A 19247-nucleotide genomic window follows, 5' to 3' on the forward strand; every position below is an offset into this window, starting at 1 on the left:
TATAAATAGATAAGCCACAGGTGCATCATCAGGATATTTTGTTTGAAGATAAGTTCTGGGACATCTTCTGCACGGCAAGGCAGCGCAGCATCTCATTCCGCTTTTTCAGGGAACAAGGGTTACAGTAAAGTAACTCCGGGCGTTCCCTTTCAAAAGGTACAATCGATGCTGCGCTGCTCACTGCATTGGGAACGAAAATGCCCACGCCGCCGTGCTTGGAGATGTCTGGACCCCTTACGGTGTGTAGGTGTTCTCACAAAAACGCAAGAAGGCCCTAGACATTAGCTTGACATCTCGACTCTAGGACATGAAAGCCTGGAGTGGCATGAACATCCAAACTATAAAATCTTATGAATGTGTGCGGAGAGGACCAGTCTGCCACATCACAAACAAAATGCAAGGGGGAACGCCTTGCCAAAGCAGTAGAGGTGGAGTGAGCTCTTAAACCTGTTGGCGAAACTTGAACGTGCGCCCCATAGGCAAGCATATAGCATATAGCAATAGCAATAGCATCCCTGACCAAATAAGACATGGTCTGCTTGGTGGCAGCAGTCCCTCGGTTGCAGGCCCCATAACAGACGAACAGTTGCTCTGACTTACTCCACTGGCTAGTGCGGTGGATTTAGGCCTGAAGAGGATGGACTGGACAGTCTGTGAGATCTCTCCTGTTCCGGCGTTGTGAAGGGTGGAGGGCAGAAGGCCTCAAGAGTGACAGGATGTACAGTCGAAAAAGGAACCTTAGGCAGGTAATCAGGATGAGGATGCAAAATCACTTTCACCATTCCTGGAGCAAAGTCTAAGCAGGATGGCGAGACCGATAGTGCCTGCATTTCCCTGATAATTCTTTAAAGAAGTTATTGCCATTAGAAAAACCATCTTAAGGGACAGAAATTTGTCAGACGCTGACTCAAGAGGTTCAAAAGCAGTCTCAACCAGACCCTCGGACCCAACTTAGTCCCATGACGGCATCTCGGTTCTTGTTGGAGGCCTCAAAAACGAGCAAGCAGAGGATGCCTCCTGAGGTGTGGCAAGCCGAAAGAGTGGCCACATAAACCCTGAGAGTGGCAGGGCACATGCCTGCTGACAACTTTTACTGCAGAAAATATAGAACTGAAGCAATCCTAATTCTTTCTAGTGGAGTTGGCCCTAGCACTCAGAATGGTCTCAATAACATCAGACGAAAGCCCAGTGTCCCTCAGTTGGTACCCATCAGTGGCCAAACATGAAGGTTTCACAGGTCGAGCATGGGATAGAATATTGTGCCCTCCGCCTGGGACAGAAGGTCCCTCCTCTCCGGAATCGCCCATGGGGAGGAGAGATATTATCTCCGAAACCATACTCCGTTCGGCCAACGTGGCACTATTAGTAAGAGGCAAGACACTTGCTGGCGAACTCTGGCTAGAACTTTTGGGAGCAGAGCGACCGGAGGAAACGCATACATTTGAGCCATGTGCCATCGTGTCCAGACTCAGGGGGGCCGGGTGACTCATACCTCTTTTCCACCAACAAGAACCAGGTGCTGGTTCAGAGCTAGTGTCGGTTCGGAGTTGGTTCGACTGACGAGTTTTCAAAGAACCGGTTTGCCTTTCCACAGGCTAGAGAGCCATCACAGAGCCAGATCTTACGTCACTGTATACATCTCATGTTGCCCAGCAATGCTAGCGCGACAAACACAAACACACCAGGCTTGTTCAAGATGGTTCGGCGCTGTGAATCTCGAACTGCGAGAGTGATTCAAAAGCAGAAGGAGTCTTATGCTCTCCAAACACTCCTGCAGCTCTGATCAGTCCCTTCCATCAACAATGGCGGTCGTTGCGTTACTATTTATGCTCATGGCTTTGCAAACCTACATCGGTATCCAAATACGGTGAATCCAGCACGTCCGTGCAGCTCGCCGTAACTTGCTTTAACGGAGATTACAATCGAGCTGCTATTAGCGTGATTAGCCGCTATTTAAAAAATGGCGGTCACAAGTTTCTGTTCGTCTTGTTGGTCACGGTAACCCCGCCCCCAGACGCTGACGATTCTTACTTCTAGACCTGCGATGATTTGGTGCTACTTAAGAACCACTTTTACTGGTTCGGAGCTGGTGCTTTGGTGGTCGAAAAACAAAGAACCGATTTGAAACTAGGCTCTGGCTCCGAACCAGCACCAGCTCTGCCTTGGTGGAAAAGGGGTATCAGAGAGAAGTAGAGGGGACATTGCGATGTCCACCTCTGCTTTGTAAAATCTGGTCCAGATCTGTTTCACTACTTCTGGGTGGAGTTTCCATTTCCCCATCGATAGTTTCTGTCTGGACAGTAAATCCGCTAACGCATTCAGATGCCCTGGAATGTATATTGCTCTGAGTGACAGGAACTTGTCCTGGGCCAAGAGAAGAATCTGTCTCACTATTGTGTTCAGATTGCGTGAGCGCAGACCTCCCTGGTGATTTATGTGAGAGACTACCAAGAGATTTATAATGTTACAAAATGTTTCTATTTCAAATAAATGCTGTTCTTTCTACCTTTTTGTTTATTAAAGAATCTTGGACATTGAAACTGTATTATGTTTTCTACACTTCATTAAGCAACATTGATAATAATAAGATATGTCTCTTGAGCAACAAATCAGTGATTTCTGAAGGATCACTGAAGACTGGAGTAATGATGTTGAAAATTAAGCTTTGCGTCACAGGAATAAATGATATTTTAAATATACCAAAAACATAAAACCGGTATTCACAACATTCACACTTCACACTTCACACTGAAAATCTTCCCATCCATGGTAGAGTAGCTCTTTAGGTTTGAAACATGAGAACTTATGCTATTTGTCGTCACTGACGTCAAATCTAATGTGACACCTCTTGACTTGCCATATTTAAATATATTGCACTGAATGTGATTCGAGAGCTACAGCAGACTAATGAACTACTATTATGGTGGAATTGTGTCCTTCAGTCACTGGTCACATGTATAATGTCAAAAGAGCAGTTTGGCAGTCTGCTAAATATCTCCTTTTGTGTTTCAAGGGAGAAAAATAGTCATTCAGGTTCATGATGACATGAGGGTGAGTAAAGGATGACCGAATGTTTATTTGAGGTGACTTCTGCAGTTTGGCCTGGGCTGTGCATTGAAATATTATAAATGTAAATATTTAATAGTGTTCATTTTATCGTGTAAAAATAATGCTAATCACAGGTGTACTGTTTGTTGTCTAACTTACCCTACAGTACTCGTTTATGGGTTTCAGACGTTTCATGGCCACGTCTCTGATGTGGCTTCTCCTGAAGAGAATCTTTCCTGTTAGGAAAAGAAGACAATTATTATAAACACACCCTGCATTCATCAGCATCTTCATTCTCAAATTCATCAGCACTCTTCACAGGGGTTGAAAGGCAAAAGGGAAACTTTTGGGAATGTCCCTTCATGCTTTAAGACCATTTTATCAGATGTTGGAAGACCACAAGCATGAAACTTGCCCAAACAAAGATTGTGGCCTATAAAACAATACCAAGAAATGAACACAAATGAGACTCTTAAGTTTTATGACTCATATCCTGCTGAACTAAAACCATATACTGTGGTCCCTTTTTGCTGAATGTAGTAAAAAAATTTTTTTAAAGTGAAACATGTGGGAAAACAACTAGGCTATCCCACACAAGACCCTAGGGTCATAGATCTTTTAGCAATGGCACATTCAGGAGAACGAGGCTTAAAAACACCTTGGTGTGTGTGATGTGGTGTGTATGTGTTGGGTTACTGCCCCAGACCTCATGTGCTGAGTGGAGCTGGGTAGAGTCCACACCTTCTCACAATGGCCTCGGATTGGCCGATTTAAAAACAAACCCTGTTACACCTGGCATTATCGGCCACCTCAAACGATTCAATGATCGAATCGAGTCCTGTGACCACTTGTGTTCAGATTTCTCTCTTTACCAGGTCCATAGATCTTAGGGGCTGTTTACACGACACCGTTTTCAACTAAAAACGGAAAACTTTGTATGCGTTTTGGCCATTCATTTTGGGTGCCAGTATACGCAAACTTTTGACAATGGGTTTCGAAGTGCACGTTTTTTGAAAACGGTCTCCGCGTAAACAATAAAAACGCAAAACTCTGAAGACGATGACATCATGCACATGCGTATTATGTTCAGTCTACAGTGTTTCGACACCGTCTAATGGCTTGGCAGAAGAATACAGCATTTTAGTCGTTTTCGCAGATCCGAGTGAATGGGGATCGTTTTGACTATGGTGTCGTCTGTACACAAAAAACTCGAAAAGGATAAACTTCTCAATTGTAAGTATCTCGTTATTGTGTAAATGTACAACTTTTAGCGCTTAGCTTTTTGAAATGGAATTTACATTGGCTAAACGTCAGTTTACACCCTGATGAAAATTCAGTTTTTTCACAGAGAGATGTTTTAATCACTTTTCCATTGCACTGCGAAGAAAACTGTCCAACTGAAAGTTGCATAGGGATTTGTGTACCAGAGTGTACTGAGGTATTTCTGCTTTTCTATAGCCTAAGCATTACTTCCTCTCAGAAAGTTTGCACCATATTTAGCCTATGAACAGACAATTCAAATGTGAAAATTTGACTGAATTTTTGGGACAAACATTTACTGTATGTCAGTGTGATCAGGCCTTAAATTGCGTGTGTGAGAGAGTGGTACAGTGCCTATTTTTTTCTTAACATATTTTGTTCTGACAAGGACACTTGACAATAATAAACCTGATAACTGTCTTTCACAATAGAAACATGCGATGATACAAAAAGTATATATATGTATATATAGTCACGTTTATGATGGCTTAGAAAGCACACGACAAAGGAGATAGCAAAAGTCTTTAACACAAAAGAATACGACCATGTAAACACAAATAATTACTGACAAAAGACTGCACAGAAAATGGGAGTATAAATACACATAGTAAATGAGGACACTAAACAGGAACTGCAGGATGAAGATCAGAAACCATAGTAACTAACGAGAACTTGACAGAAAAGACAGGAATGACTAAATGGAACATAACTATGACATTATGCCCCCTCGGAAAGGTGCGTCCTCGCTAGGGTTGGGTATCGAGAATCGAGTATCGATTGGAATCGGGACTAACTTTTTGTTTTTCCCGGAATCGTTCAAAAGTAAAAATTTCGATTCCTAGTTTCGATATTCACAGTCCGCCGAGCGGAAGAAGAAACTGCTGAACAACACCAACGAAGAAGCGTCTACCGGAAGTGTTGGCATAACCGCGCGATTCGAACATGAGTACCTTACGTCGGCGATCCAAAGTGTGGCTTTACTTTTCTAAAAATAACAAAATCTCGGCAAAATGCTAAATTTGTGACTAAAGGAGTATTTGTGACAGAAGGAGTATTTCCATCAGAAAGGATTATTTCCTTCAGAAAGACCGTTGGTTAGCAAGGTTAGCTAAACTTTTTTGACCCTGCCTCTTAAAAGAATCGGAATGGAGAATCGTCAGGAACCGGAATCGAAACGAGGAATCGGAATCGGAATCAGAATCGTTTAAATTCAAACGATACCCAACCCTAGTCCTCGTTCCGAATAATGTCTAACTGAGGAGGGAGGGGGCTTTGGAGCAGGGCGTGGAACTGGTGATCGACAGGGACGACCCGGAGGAGTAGGAGAGAAACACCATGAAGGTGTTGACGGTGGGAGGAGCTTCGGCTGAAGGGGAAACCTGAGAGGCGATCAATGGTGGCGGAAGCAGGGGGAGTGGAGGAACCGATGGACCAGGGAAACTTCGATGGTCTGGTGGCTCACGGGACTGAGGTGGCAATGGGTACTTTGCTGACCGTGGTGATGCTGAGCGAGCAAGGATGACAGGGAGGACGGAGCAAGGAAGGAGACGGCGTTGGGGTGGGGGGAGTAGGGACTTCTGGAATCCCGGAAAATGAGCGACGACCACCGGAGGCAGACTTGGAGGGACGAGTGAGCCCAGCGGAGTCTCAGGGCAGACGGGCCACGGAGGCGACGAGGAGGCATAGCGCCGAAGCGAGGTTGATGGGCTGACGGGTCGAGATGAGGACATGGGACTGGAGGCCTGATGTGTAGCCGGGGACTTCGGCTCAAGCCCGAAGCAAAGCTAACGATCCGCAAGGAGCAAGTGAAGGAGCAGAGTCTGGGAGCTAGACGACTCCAGTGTCACTGACGGATCCTGATGACCAGCGTGGGAGATGGGACCAGAGAAGTTAAGCACGAGCAGGGCATCCAAATATCCGGGCGGGACCGGCGAAGAAGGCGAGAATTCGAGGTTGTGGATCTGGGTGGGAACTGGATCCGCAGGACACATATCTATCAGGTTCAGGACCATATCTGGGGCGGACTGATCAGGGCGCTTAGACTCCATTACCAGGGCATTGATGGTATCTGGATCTGGTTCCTGGACGAGCTTCATGGGTGCCTCGGGCTCGCTGGCTGTGAGGGAGAGGCCATCATCCCAGAGCATCCAGCTCAAATACCTCAGCAACCTTCGGTTCTCGGGGAGGAGGAGGAAAATGAGATGACGCAATGCTGGTGAGGTCATAGTTTACTCGTTTCAGAGGGTCGGTTATAGGGGATTATCATGCTGATACGTAGTACTTCCGAATTCTGTGATCTTTGTGCACTGCCACTTCCGTTGAATCACCGATCTCACTGGCGAACTGATGACGGACTGCACTAAGTTTATTTATACGGCATCCCTGGTAAATTAGTCTGATTCACCAAAGTGCCGGCTGCAAACAAACGTGCTACCTTGTTTTATTTTAAAGTTTTAATCCACTTCTTCCTTATACTCAATTCAGTCGGGAATCCATGAAAACTTAAGTAGGGTTCGCGTTGTTGGTTAGATTTACAAAGTGGAACAGAGCAGTGACATAAATAGCATTCGTTTCAGGCATTGTTGAACTGCGTCGGAAGTAAGGTTGGGTATCGTTTGAATTTGAACGATTCTGATTCCGATTCCTTGTTTCGATTCCGGTTCCTAACGATTCTCGATTCCGATTCTTCTAAGAGGCAGGGTCAAAAAAGTTTAGCTAACCTTGCTAACCAACGGCCTTTCTGAAGGAAATAATCCTTCTGTAAAAATACTCCTTTTGTCACAAATTTTGCATTTTGCCGAGATTTCGTTATTTTTAGAAAAGTGAAGCCACACTTTGGACCGCCGACGTAAGCTACTCATGTTCGACACGAACGATTATGGCAACACTTCCGGTAGACGCTTCTTCGTTGGTGTTGTTCAGCGGTTTCTTCTTCCGTTCGGCGGACTGTGAATATCGAAACTAGGAATCGAAATTTTAACTTTTGAATGATTCCGGGAAAAACGAAAAGTTAGTCCCGGTTCCAATCGATACTCGATTCTCGATACCCAACCCTAGTCAGAAGTGGACATGCACAAAGTTGACAAATCCCGCCCATGAAACCCGGAAGCGTGATAATCCACTATTGCCATGTTTATGGTGGCTTAGAAAGAGCACAACGAAGGAGAAAAATGCATTTAAGTCTTTAATCCAATAGCAAACACCGATAACACTGATAAAAAAATAACCGAGTATAAATACACATAGTATATGAGGACACTAAACAGGAACTGCTAATCAGAAACCATAGTAACTAGCGAGAACTCATACAGACACTAAATAGAACATAATTGTGGCATTATATTTATATATATATATATATATATATATACACATTTAACCAAGCACTAGGAAAAATATAAGTATCAGAAAGTTAAAGCTTTTTAATTAAAATTACCTTTTTTTCCTTCCCCCACTCATCCATGGGACAGACAGGTTCAGAATAAAGATTGTTTAAATGGTGCCATGAGTGTGTTTACAAAGCTCACAAATAGATGTTGAGTGTGTGTACATGATGCTCAGCTAATTACAGGACTTTCTGTGTAGATTGGTGACAAAGTGCTGTGTCAGTAAGCCCAGACACTTGTTAAACGGTTGTAAAGAGCTGGTATGTAAGACAACATTCAGGTGCTTGTAGACTGTCTGATTCCCAAGCAAACAAACCTTCCAGCCTGCTTAATTACAGCCAGATGTTCATTCGAAACAAATTAACTGTAGCATTCTGAACTTGCTGTAAATGCTGTTGAGCTAGTACTCTGGGGTGAGCGGGCCACAACCTAACGTGGGGCTAGTTGCAACACACATGCTAGTAGAGCCAGACCGATATATCGGCCGATATTAGTCATTTTCCAAACTATCGGTATCAGCAGTTATAATGGCGGATAAATGAATATTTCAAAAATAAAATAAAAACGGAGGAAACACGCTTGAACCATGTCATGAGTGTTGGAGTTGTATAGTTTTTCCACCAGAGGGCACTTTACACCGTCCCTGTTGGCAACACTCGTTGAGTTGGTCACGAGACATACATTGCTTGAATAACAATTAAAAGAACATCCCCATCAGTTCTCTAAACTCAAATAAGCATGACAAAATTTGTGACTATCTTGTCCAGTTTTGCTGCTGTTAAATAAGCCGAGAGTGAAGCGGAATTAGCTAGTAATCGTTACGTTACGTTGTTACAGTGTAGTTGACTGACTGTCCTTTTAACTTTTGACAATGTGACTGAAGTATTTCTTTAATAGCGCGTGACAGTTATAGCAATGAGACGCATCATCTCTCCTTGGCCTGTTATATTGAAAATGTATGTTTTACAATTTGCAGTATGACGTAATCCATTGCTAAATTATGGCTCAGCATAGACTAGCTAACCATAAAGTTAGCTAATGCCACTATCATCAGTCTGTTCTGTTGTGACAATAAAAGAAACAAGTTTCTTTTTAAAATGCATTATCACATTATTTTAGTTAAAACTCATAAATAACTACAAATAACTAATGTTAGGGAAATCTGCTAATGTTTTGTTGCGCGTTTCTGAAATAAAAAAAATAAAAAAATATCGGTTTTATATCGGTTTTTATCGGCTGATATATCGGAATATCGGATTTTAAAACAAAAAAATATTTGTATCGGTATCGGCCTTCAAAATCCTTTATCGGTCGGGCTCTACATGCTAGCATGACGAAACATAGCGTATTTACTAGTTAACATGTCAACACTAGGCTACATAGACAAAAAAATGTGTCACAATTCAAAAATGTTTGGAAGATGTCACTGAACAATTATAAAACCATAGCAAAAGTACATTTCTTACTGAAGTTACTTTTTTTTTTAAACCAAGACATCTGCTATTATTTTAATTTGCCCTCATTATTTTGATCAATAATTATGTACTTATTAGAGATGTACTTAAAGGCCCAATGAAGTGCCTTTAAACGCAAACAAGAAGCCAGGACGGGACATATCAAACAGCTCCTCCCCTTTTTAAAATAACCAATAGCGTTTAGTTTATATCACAGTTCAGCCACAGCCGTTGAGCTCGATAAAGCCGCAGTTTCCACCTAATCTCCTCCATATGATTGGCGATATGATCCGCTCTGTGCTTTCATGCGGTGGTTCGAGTGACACTAACATGAAACCAGACTTAATTCGCCCCAATGAAAGCATATTTACACTGTCTAAATCGTTCCCTATCCCATAGTGCACTATGTGCCATTCGCCATGTAGGGAATATTAACCTTCAAATGGTCTTTGTTTCCTGTTTACACTTCTGGGCTTTGGGGTCTATACGACCCCAACAATTGATTGAGTAAATTGTACAAAAATTATACATTTTTAATCACACAAATAATATTTTTTTTCTTCTCATCTATTCATTATTGCTGTGTTTTTGGAGATATAAAGTACTTTTGTATCTATATACCACACAATTCCTCAACTACACCATTAGCTTGCATATGAATTATTATTTTTTTATGATACCTTGCATTTATGCTCTAGTACTAGGCCTTCATTTCTGTGTTAAAATTTTCAGATTTATGCTGGATTTTTTTTTTTGACACATGAAGAAAATATATTTCGTTTTTTTCACATTTCCCATTCATTTCAATGTGGGGTCATACTGACCCCGAAGACCAGAAGTGTAACCATTTTTTTTTTTTTAAATACCTTCAGAACAACCGAATCAAGTCCAGTTTTTGTGTGTGTGTATAGACAGATAATGTATGAAAAGTCACAAAATCTTATTCCACTGAGATGAAGGGAACCTGTTTTCTTCTTAATAAAATAAAAGTCGATTGAGGTCGTATAGACCTCATGACCCGATTGAGGGTTAAATGTGTGATTCAGCGTCTAATCCTAATGTTGGGGGCGGTGCTTCAGATTATAGATAGCATTTGATTGGACAGAATCTATGATGAGAAGCTGAGTGATATCATCAAAATCATTGCTCCATAATGGCGGAAGTGAGAAACTGTAAGTTTTGAGGTCTTATATCTTCTAAAATGTGAACTTTGACATTGTTTTAGAGCAAACTAGCTTATATATATAACAATAAGGTTAATATATTCATACTAAAAGCCAAACCTTTCAATTTTGATTTCATTGGGACTAATAAATTTGACTTAAGTATAATTGGCTTATACCAGGTATGGGCAAACACTGTCCTGCAGAATTTCGCTCCAACCCTGAATTATAAATTATAAGCTATTTCATCACAAAACTGGCTCATTCAGCTTAGTAAAGCCTCTACTCCATTGACATCCATTCAAATAAAATGGCCTCTTGTCTCCGTCCCTGCAAACCGCAGCGTTAGCATGTGTTATGCTTTTCTGGCTAAGGTTGCCTTCAAGTGTCTTTGTTTCTAGTAATCCTGAAGACATTGATTAGCTTTTTCAGGTGATGATTGAGTTGCAGCTAAACTCTGCAGGACAGTGACCCACCAGGACCGAGTTTGGCGATTCTAAAAAGAACAGAAAATGAAGTATACCCAGGCCAGACAGTACATGGGTGGATCTGAACCAGAACCTTTTTATACACAGTGTTAATAACCCAGAAACAGATAAACATTAGGCTGGTTTTATCAACAATTCTTCCACAACGTGAGTAAACTAAGTACGATACGTTTAGTTAAAGAAAGTATACTTTCAGTTTAATAACTATTACTGCAATGGAAAATAAAAATGCGTAAACTAATTGTGTCCTCAAAGACTACGGTTACACCTTTTAACAAAAATTGGGCTTATTATTTTATTTATTTTGACAGTATGTGTACTTACAGTTACGACATAGGTTAATGGGTTCAGGGTTAGTTCGTATTTATAACCCAGTTACTGTAATTGCTATAAATAGTATGTACGTGCTTAGTTCATTGCTAAGCTACGTAACATGCTGTTTCTGATCCAGAAAAATTAATTCACGCATTCATGACCTCGAGACTAGATTACTGTAATGCTTTATTAGCCGGTTGTCCTGCATCCTCAATAAACAAGCTACAGTAAGTCCAAAATGCAGCTGCTAGAGTTCTTACTAGGTCAAGAAAATATGATCATATAACACCGATTTTATCATCTCTACACTGGTTACCTATTAAGTTCCGCATCAACTACAAAATACTACTACTGACCTATAAAGCCCTAAATGGTTTAGCTCATTTGTACTTAACGGACCTTCTTTCGCCCTACAATCCATTCCTTAAGATCACTAAATTCAAGGCTTCTGGTCATTCCTAGGATATCCAAGTCCACTAAAGGAGGGAGGGCGTTCTCGCATTTAGCTCCAAAACTCTGGAATAGCCTTCCCGATACGGTCCGAGGCTCTGACTCGCTGACACAGTTTAAAACTAGATTAAAGACGCTTCTCTTTAGTCAAGCATTCACATAATGCTTACCTTCTAGTCCTCTGTTATGCCATACGGAACCGTTTGCCACTGAAACGCATTTCCGCGACAGTGGGGCTCGACAGCCTTTTAGACAAACGGGTCGGCGCGTATGGTTGGGTTGCGGAGAGTTCAGGTTACAGAGAGTTTGTGAGAGAGTGGTTTTCTAACACCGACTCCCGTATAATGGAAATCATTATGAACATCAGCTATGCTAATTATTTCTCATCTGCCTTTCTGCTGTTATCTCGGGACGCTTGTCCAGAGAAAAATGGCGTTCGTCAGGTCCAGTTTTGTGTCCAGCCTCTCACAGGGATTCGGATGCCCCAACGCCTGTGATGAGACGACTCAACGCCCGCGATATGTTATGGCGCCGTTTTATATATAAACAATATTTATATTTAATATTTATATATAAACAATATGAATGTAAGCCAGAGGAGAACTGGCCCCCGACTGAGCCTGGGTTCTCCCAAGGTTTTTTCCTCCATCCAATCTGATGGAGTTTTGGTTCCTTGCCACTGTCGCCTTGCTTTTGGCTTGCTCAGTTGGGGTTATTTAATATTTAATATTTAACAATATTATTGATCTGTGTTGTACTACTTTCATGTTATCACTGTGAAGCTGCTTTGATACAATCTGTATTGTGAAAAGCGCTATATAAATAAATGTGACTTGACTTGACATGCGGAACAGGAATGTGAAAAAAAAGTGCTGAAATATTTCGACAATGTTGTCAGAATAAACATATAAAAATGCACAGTGGCACCAAATGTCAAATGCTGGCAGATTCCCTGTGTCCTCTAAGTGATCAGTACTTTAGCAGAAACTGCAGATAACCACACATATCCATAGTGAAAAAGGAAATTACAAGTTTACAGCATTTCCTATATGAAAGCAAGAAGCGGCAGCAAAGCGATTCCAAGAAGCAAATATAAGACCGAGATCGGTGTATTTCTGTAGTATATGACTTGTTTACCTGGTAAAAAGGGAATGATTCTGCGTTTAGGATCCTTCTGTCCACCTTCCACGGGGAATTTATCCAGAAGCTCCATCTGGAAAACAATAGAGAGAAACTTAACGTCAATGTGAAAAGACAACTCATGTTAGTTCATAGATGAAAAATGTAAGGCAGGACTTGAATGAATCAATTAGGGATTTGACTGGATATGGAGGACGCTGATTATAATCCAATAGTCAACAAATGGTCTACACATTTTTATACTCAACACCTCCCTCCGTTAATACTCACATCCATACCCTGTGATGATCACTTACAGCTATATGTTATTTTTCTTTGCTGGCACCAATTAACATTTTCCTCCCATCTGTAGAGATTTGGTAACAGGCCCTTATTCCAGTCCAAAACCAGCTGCGGACCAATGAAATCACACCTGTGCCTTTCCAAAGTATGTTAAAGTAGGTCATATGTGCATTTTACGCATTCATTCACTAATGACTATAGCAGAGCTTAAATTCATCAGCTGAGCAACGTCTTCCAGCACAGCAGTTCTGATATATGCAAGGCCCTACACTTTACTTCTAATGCAATACCCAACGTAAAGCTAACCAGTGAAGAAATAGCTGTCATCTTCAAACCAGGATCATTGGAAATACGGGCCTGTGATGAGATTTCTGCAAAATTATATTACGTTGCTTCTTGCATATCATGCACTATGATAAAAGTAGGGATGCCAGAAATATCGGCCACAATATCGGTATCGGCCGATATATGTTCATGTTTAATGTTATCGTTATCGGCCCGATAAGAAATTTTGGCCGATATATTAACCCTTAACTGTCACTTGCCCGTATACGGGCAACCTAACTTTACTTCACTATATTACTATTAAATCCTAATCTTGTCATGACAAACTATATATCGTTGGAAAGGTCTAAGACTCCTAAATAGATATTTTAGGTCTGTTTTATTCCTTACAAATTATGAATGAACAGTAATATATGAATATATGACAAGAGTGCGCCTCAAAAAAAATTGACGTCATTACAGGAGTTTCTGACCTTTGTCACAAAAAGTTGACGCACACACTTTTAATAATTGAAACTTTGGTTGTTAGTGCTAAAACTTCATAATAAAACATATTTAGTATTTGTCAACAAAAAAAAGATAAAATTATATTTTAAAAAGTAAGGTAAGAAGTCCTCTAAAAAGTATAATATATTATATATATATAAAATATAATTTTTTTATTATTATTATATCACATATTTTATTAGTTATCATAAATTAGGTATCATTTGAAAGCTTACGAACTCAGAATTCATCCTGTGAAAACCGTTTTGAAATTGGACGTTGCGTTACCATAGAAACGGTATTTTTTTATTAGGCCCCTCCCCTTTTGGGCATTCTTATCTAATAACATCTTTCAGAATTTATTATGAAAACCTTTTCTAATCTTGACAAAACACATATTGTCAGAAAGGTCTGAGTCTCAAGGTTCCATATTTAGTGACAGAAGTGATATTTGGATAGAAATTTATTAATTTGTTATGGCAAAATGCATACAATTAAATTCAATGGAATTCAATGGCATCCGGTGGCTATTTTTGGTACTACGCCTAAACAAAATCTCATGGGAGCTTCAATTTTTGTGATATCAACTTCAAATTTGGAACACAACTTGGTTAGATATATAGCTTTCATTTTATAGTAATTTTATAGTAAAACATATTTTGTAAAGTATAAATTTCATATTAAAAAATATATTAATAAAGTATATTTGATTTACTGACAATTATAACTTCCATAACTTTTTCATGGTTTATTTTTTTTTTAAGTGCTTTCAATTTAATAATAACCTGCTGTTTGTTTTCTTTAAAACAAGACCAAACTTAGGTCTATATTCCAAAGCATTCTTGAATTACAACCATTTAAGTTTGTATAGTGCATTTTAATGTCAATTTTCAAAAAGGGGGGTGAGAGGTAAAGGGTTAAAGCTGATAAATAATGTGTTATTTCCTCCAGCTGAGACACTTCAGATGTTCAACACAAATACGAAATACTAATAGAATCACTTTAAAAAGAAAAATACAGTAAAGTGTACACAGTGCAATGCAAGTCTGTCATATCGGTAGGGTTGGGTATTATTTGAATTTGAACGATTCTGATTCCGATTCCGATTCCTTGTTTCGATTCCGGTTCCTAACGATTCTCGATTCCGATTCTTTTAAGAGGCAGGGTCAAAAAAGTTTAGCTAACCTTGCTAACCAATGGCCTTTCTGAAGGAAATACTCCTTCTGTAAAAATACTCCTTTTGTCATAAATTTTGCATTTTGCCGAGATTTCGTTATTTTTAGAAAAGTGAAGCCACACTTTGGATCGCCGACGCAAGGTACTCATGTTTGACTCGCGTGATTATGCCAACACTTCTGGTAGACGCTTCTTCGTTGGTGATGTTCAGCAGTTTCTTCTTCCGCTCGGCGGACTGTGAATATCGAAACTTTATTTTTTTTGTGAATATCGAAACTAGGAATCGAAATTTTAACTTTTGAACGATTCCGGGAAAAACGAAAAGTTAGTCCCGGTTCCAATCGATACTCGATTCTCGATACCCAACCCTACATATCGGCTACATAAAATTATAAGATCATCATTATAATTGTGCTTGGGACATTGCTTTTAATGATGAGACTTTTATTTTTGTAATCTCAAAATTATATAAAACTTTGTATTTAGATTTATCGGCTTTAAAATACTAAGAATTATCGGTATCGGCCAAATATCGGTAAAATTTAATTCCTAGATAAAAGTGTTTTGAGGCCATTTCACAGTATTGTGTAATGAACAGCATGAATATAGTTTATTCAAAAATCTACCCCTGTAATCTTAATTTGTGTGACAAAGACTGAAACTGTATGCATAGGTATGTTATTGAGTTTTTACAAAAGTCTATGTAGAGGCAGGTTTTTCCAATGAGCCTAAGTTTGGCATTTCAGATCACATAATTCTGTTGTGTAATAAATGTAATGATGACTTATACAGCATGTGTAATGAGTTGCAAATGTCTGAGGGGAACTGCATCATGTAAGTCTAAATGAGCAAATAAAAACAACAGAATGTAATGAAAATCGAAAGCTTCACTATTTTTTAACATAGACTTTCGCACTAACTAAAGGAATGCCGTGACACATTTAGAAGTTAAACATTAATAGATTCGTAGTTCTCACTCGTGTCTTTTCGAGACTAATGAGGAAGCAGAGAGAGACTGTCATTCTGCCAGACAAAGCTTTTACTGTCGTTGGCCAATTCATTAAGCGAAGGCACAATGTCTTCTACTGTGACTCAGCACCATCTGAATGACGGCGCATGGATAAACCTCTTTATTTTCTGTTTCGCACAGACAAATGAGCTCCATTACAGAGCAGTGTCTGCGTCTTCTGAGATTTCATTTTACGGCTCCACATAACCGTTTCAAATTACGACTTGAAAGCTTCATAATGCAAAGGATTTGGTAGACCAGTGGTCGCCGACACAGTGCATTAGACTTCAGCAGGCCTGAGAGTCATAGAAATGGCTTCGATTTTAATGAATTTGAAAATTTTACAAATGCTACCAGTAAAAAAAATAGGACACAGGTACTCATACTTCAATACTATTTTCAACATTTTTAGAAAAACAGTAAATTTAATAAAACAAATAGACGTATGGATATTATGTAATTATGTGAACCGGATCTATATTTGATATGAACATCTTTAAAGTAGCCACTTGTACATATCTTCAGGCTTGTTTAATTAAACACATGTTAAGTCTTTAGTATTGTGTCTGTTGTTATAGTATACTATAGTTTGCTATATGCTTTTATGCTTGAGTAGATGGCAAAAATATCAAATCACAATTTTTTTATTTATTTTTTCAGGAAAATCCAGATTCATGATCTGGATCACGTTGGTTTTACTATTTTGCAAGTGACTGAGAAGTTCAGCTAAACTAATTTCCCTATTTTAAAAATGTAGCCTCAAGTTCAAGTTAACAAAATATAAAAGAAAAAAGACCGTTTAGGGCAAAGTAGGGGTGAGTGAAGATGAAAATCTATATTTTATTATTTTATCCTTGTTATTAAAAATAAAAAAACGATGCACATTACAAATACAATATAATATGCAAATGAAATAAACAGTGCTTTATATTTTTTCACAATAGGTGTATTTACCAGTAGTACTCAAGTAAGAAATTGAATAAACAAGCGTAAAAATAAAACACTACATAAACTTCACTGTATAAATTCTATATACACTGATTATTATTAAAGCTAATGGAGTTATTCAGTCGAACCATTTCTCCTAATCTCCATATCGCTTTAAAATACAGCATTCTGTGCAGAATTCAAATGGGTCTGATATGTTTTCTGTTTTGCGTAATTCGCAAAAAAATGACTTGCATGATACGCTCTGTGTGGTCTCTCTGGAGCTGCGGTGGTTCGAGTGACACTAACATGAAATCAGACTTCATTCGCCCCAATATAAAGCATATTTACACTGTCTGAATCATTCCCTATCCCCCAGAGCCCTATATAATATAATGTGCTATTCACCATATAGAAAATAGTAAATGCGTGAACAAGTGACTGATTTCAGCCACAGCTTCAGCAGTTATTTATAATGTAGGGGGTGGAGCTTCAGATTCTAGAGAGCATCTGATTGGACGGAAAATCTGATGAGAAGCAGAGTGATGTCACCAAAACCCTTGATCCATATTGGCGGAAGTGAGAAACTTTGGCGGAAGTATTGAATGCTTAAATCTTCTAAATGTGAATTTTGTTATTGTTTTGGAGCACACTAGCTTATAGATAACAGTAAGACTAACATATTCATACTAAAAGCCAAAAAACATTTTTTTTTTGGATTTCATGGGGACTTTAAAGGGTCACTTCACCCATTTGCATTAAAGGGTTAGTTCACCCAAAAATGAAAATTAAGTCATTAATTACTCACCCCCATGCTGTACCAACCCCGTAAGACCTTCGTTCGTCTTCGGAGCACAAATAAAGATATTTTTGATTAAATATGAGAGCTGGATCACAACCACATAGACTGCCTAAGGGACTGGCTCTTGACGGCCCAGAAAGTCAATGAAGAAAATGTTTAAATATCCCATGTGACTACAGTGGCTCAACTATAAAATTATCAAGCGACGAGAATACTTTTTGTGCGAAAAAACAAACAAAAATAACGACTTTATTCCACTATTCCTTTTCTTCCTTGTTGACCTGAAATGAGACTTCAATACGATTTCCACGACGCATGCGCGAGAACTGAACTGAAGTAGTTGAAGGAGATCGCAATTCTCGCGCATGCGTCGTGGAAATCGTATTGAAGTCTCGTTTCAGGCCTACAAGGAAGAAAAGGAATAGTCGAATAAAGTCGTTATTTTTGTTTGCTTTTTCGCACAAAAAGTATTCTCGTCACTTGATAAACTTATAGTTGAGCCACGGTAGTCACATGGGATATTTAAACATTTTCTTCATTGACTTTCTGGGCCATCAAGAGCCAGTCCCTTAGGAGCCAATGTGGTAGTTATACTGATACAGCTCTCAAATTTAATCAAAAATATCTTCATTTGTGTTCCGAAGATGAACGAAGGTCTTACGGGGTTGGAACAGCATGGGGGTGAGTAATTAATGACTTAATTTTCATTTTGGGTGAACTAACCCTTTAAGCTTTATAGCTTTAGAAACCCAGTCATATTTTTGAATGGTCATGGTTTATTCCCTTATTTTCTCCTGAGATGGGAGAAATAAGGATTTAAGTATTTTACTTCCTGCTTATCGTGACGTAAAAAGGAGGCGGCTGGCTCTCGGTCGAAGAGCCCGTACCGGCTCGAGCTGAGGCGGACTGCTGATGCCTGTGCTCTTGCTGCGTGCTACGGCCGTGCACATTTCAGTGCTAGATCGCCTGTTATTTAACAAACAAATGAAACGAATGCTGTTAACTGGAGATGTTTTATTTGTATTGGTACATCTGTGCCGCGAGATGTTTCAAAAGTGGTGGGGACAAAATCGACCCTGGCAAAAAGTGGTGGGAACATGTCCCACCCGTCCCCCCCGTAAATGACGCCTATGAGTTTAACTTCGTACAATCGGGTGCCAGAATTCTATAGAGCCTTCCAGGCGAAAACCCGGCTAAAACACACGTAAACAGGCCTTAATATGTAGCGAATAAACACCCAATCTGGCAACACCAGCCATCAGTGTCACACCGCAGCCGCCGTCGACAAAGCAGCGAGCGAGGAGGCGTCATATAATCATTTAAACGGATTTTATGATGAGGTCGTGAGCATTAGGGGTGTAACGGTACATGTATTCGTATTGAACCGTTTCGGTTCGAGGCTTCCGGTTCGGTACGCATACAAACCGAACGATTGCTTGGACCATTTTTCTTGCCGGCAAAATTCGTGCCAATACAACGTTGCGCAACATCCAAATGGCAAGGGTAATGAAAGCAGAACGAAACTGCGCTCCTCGTTATGTGCTTCACGGATCGTTTATCAGTTCGGACCAGCAAC

The 19247-nt window shown here is 39.8% G+C and overlaps 1 protein-coding gene across 2 annotated transcripts in view; it reads right to left on the reverse strand.

The window, feature by feature from the left end:
• The window catches only part of sh3pxd2b (SH3 and PX domains 2B), a 61615-nt gene that overhangs the window by 22924 nt on the left and 19444 nt on the right, over positions 1 to 19247 (reverse strand). For both annotated transcript variants that reach the window (XM_039688168.2, XM_039688169.2), the window contains exons 3-4: positions 12702 to 12777; positions 3208 to 3284 (exon numbers count right to left, since the gene is read on the reverse strand). In XM_039688168.2, coding sequence (XP_039544102.2) covers positions 3208 to 3284; positions 12702 to 12777 — 153 coding nt within the window. The remainder of the gene's footprint in view (positions 1 to 3207; positions 3285 to 12701; positions 12778 to 19247) is intronic.

The sequence above is a fragment of the Pimephales promelas genome, chromosome 19 (genome assembly GCF_988280905.1).
Source record: "Pimephales promelas chromosome 19, fPimPro1.hap1.1, whole genome shotgun sequence".
NCBI lineage: Eukaryota > Metazoa > Chordata > Actinopteri > Cypriniformes > Leuciscidae > Pimephales > Pimephales promelas.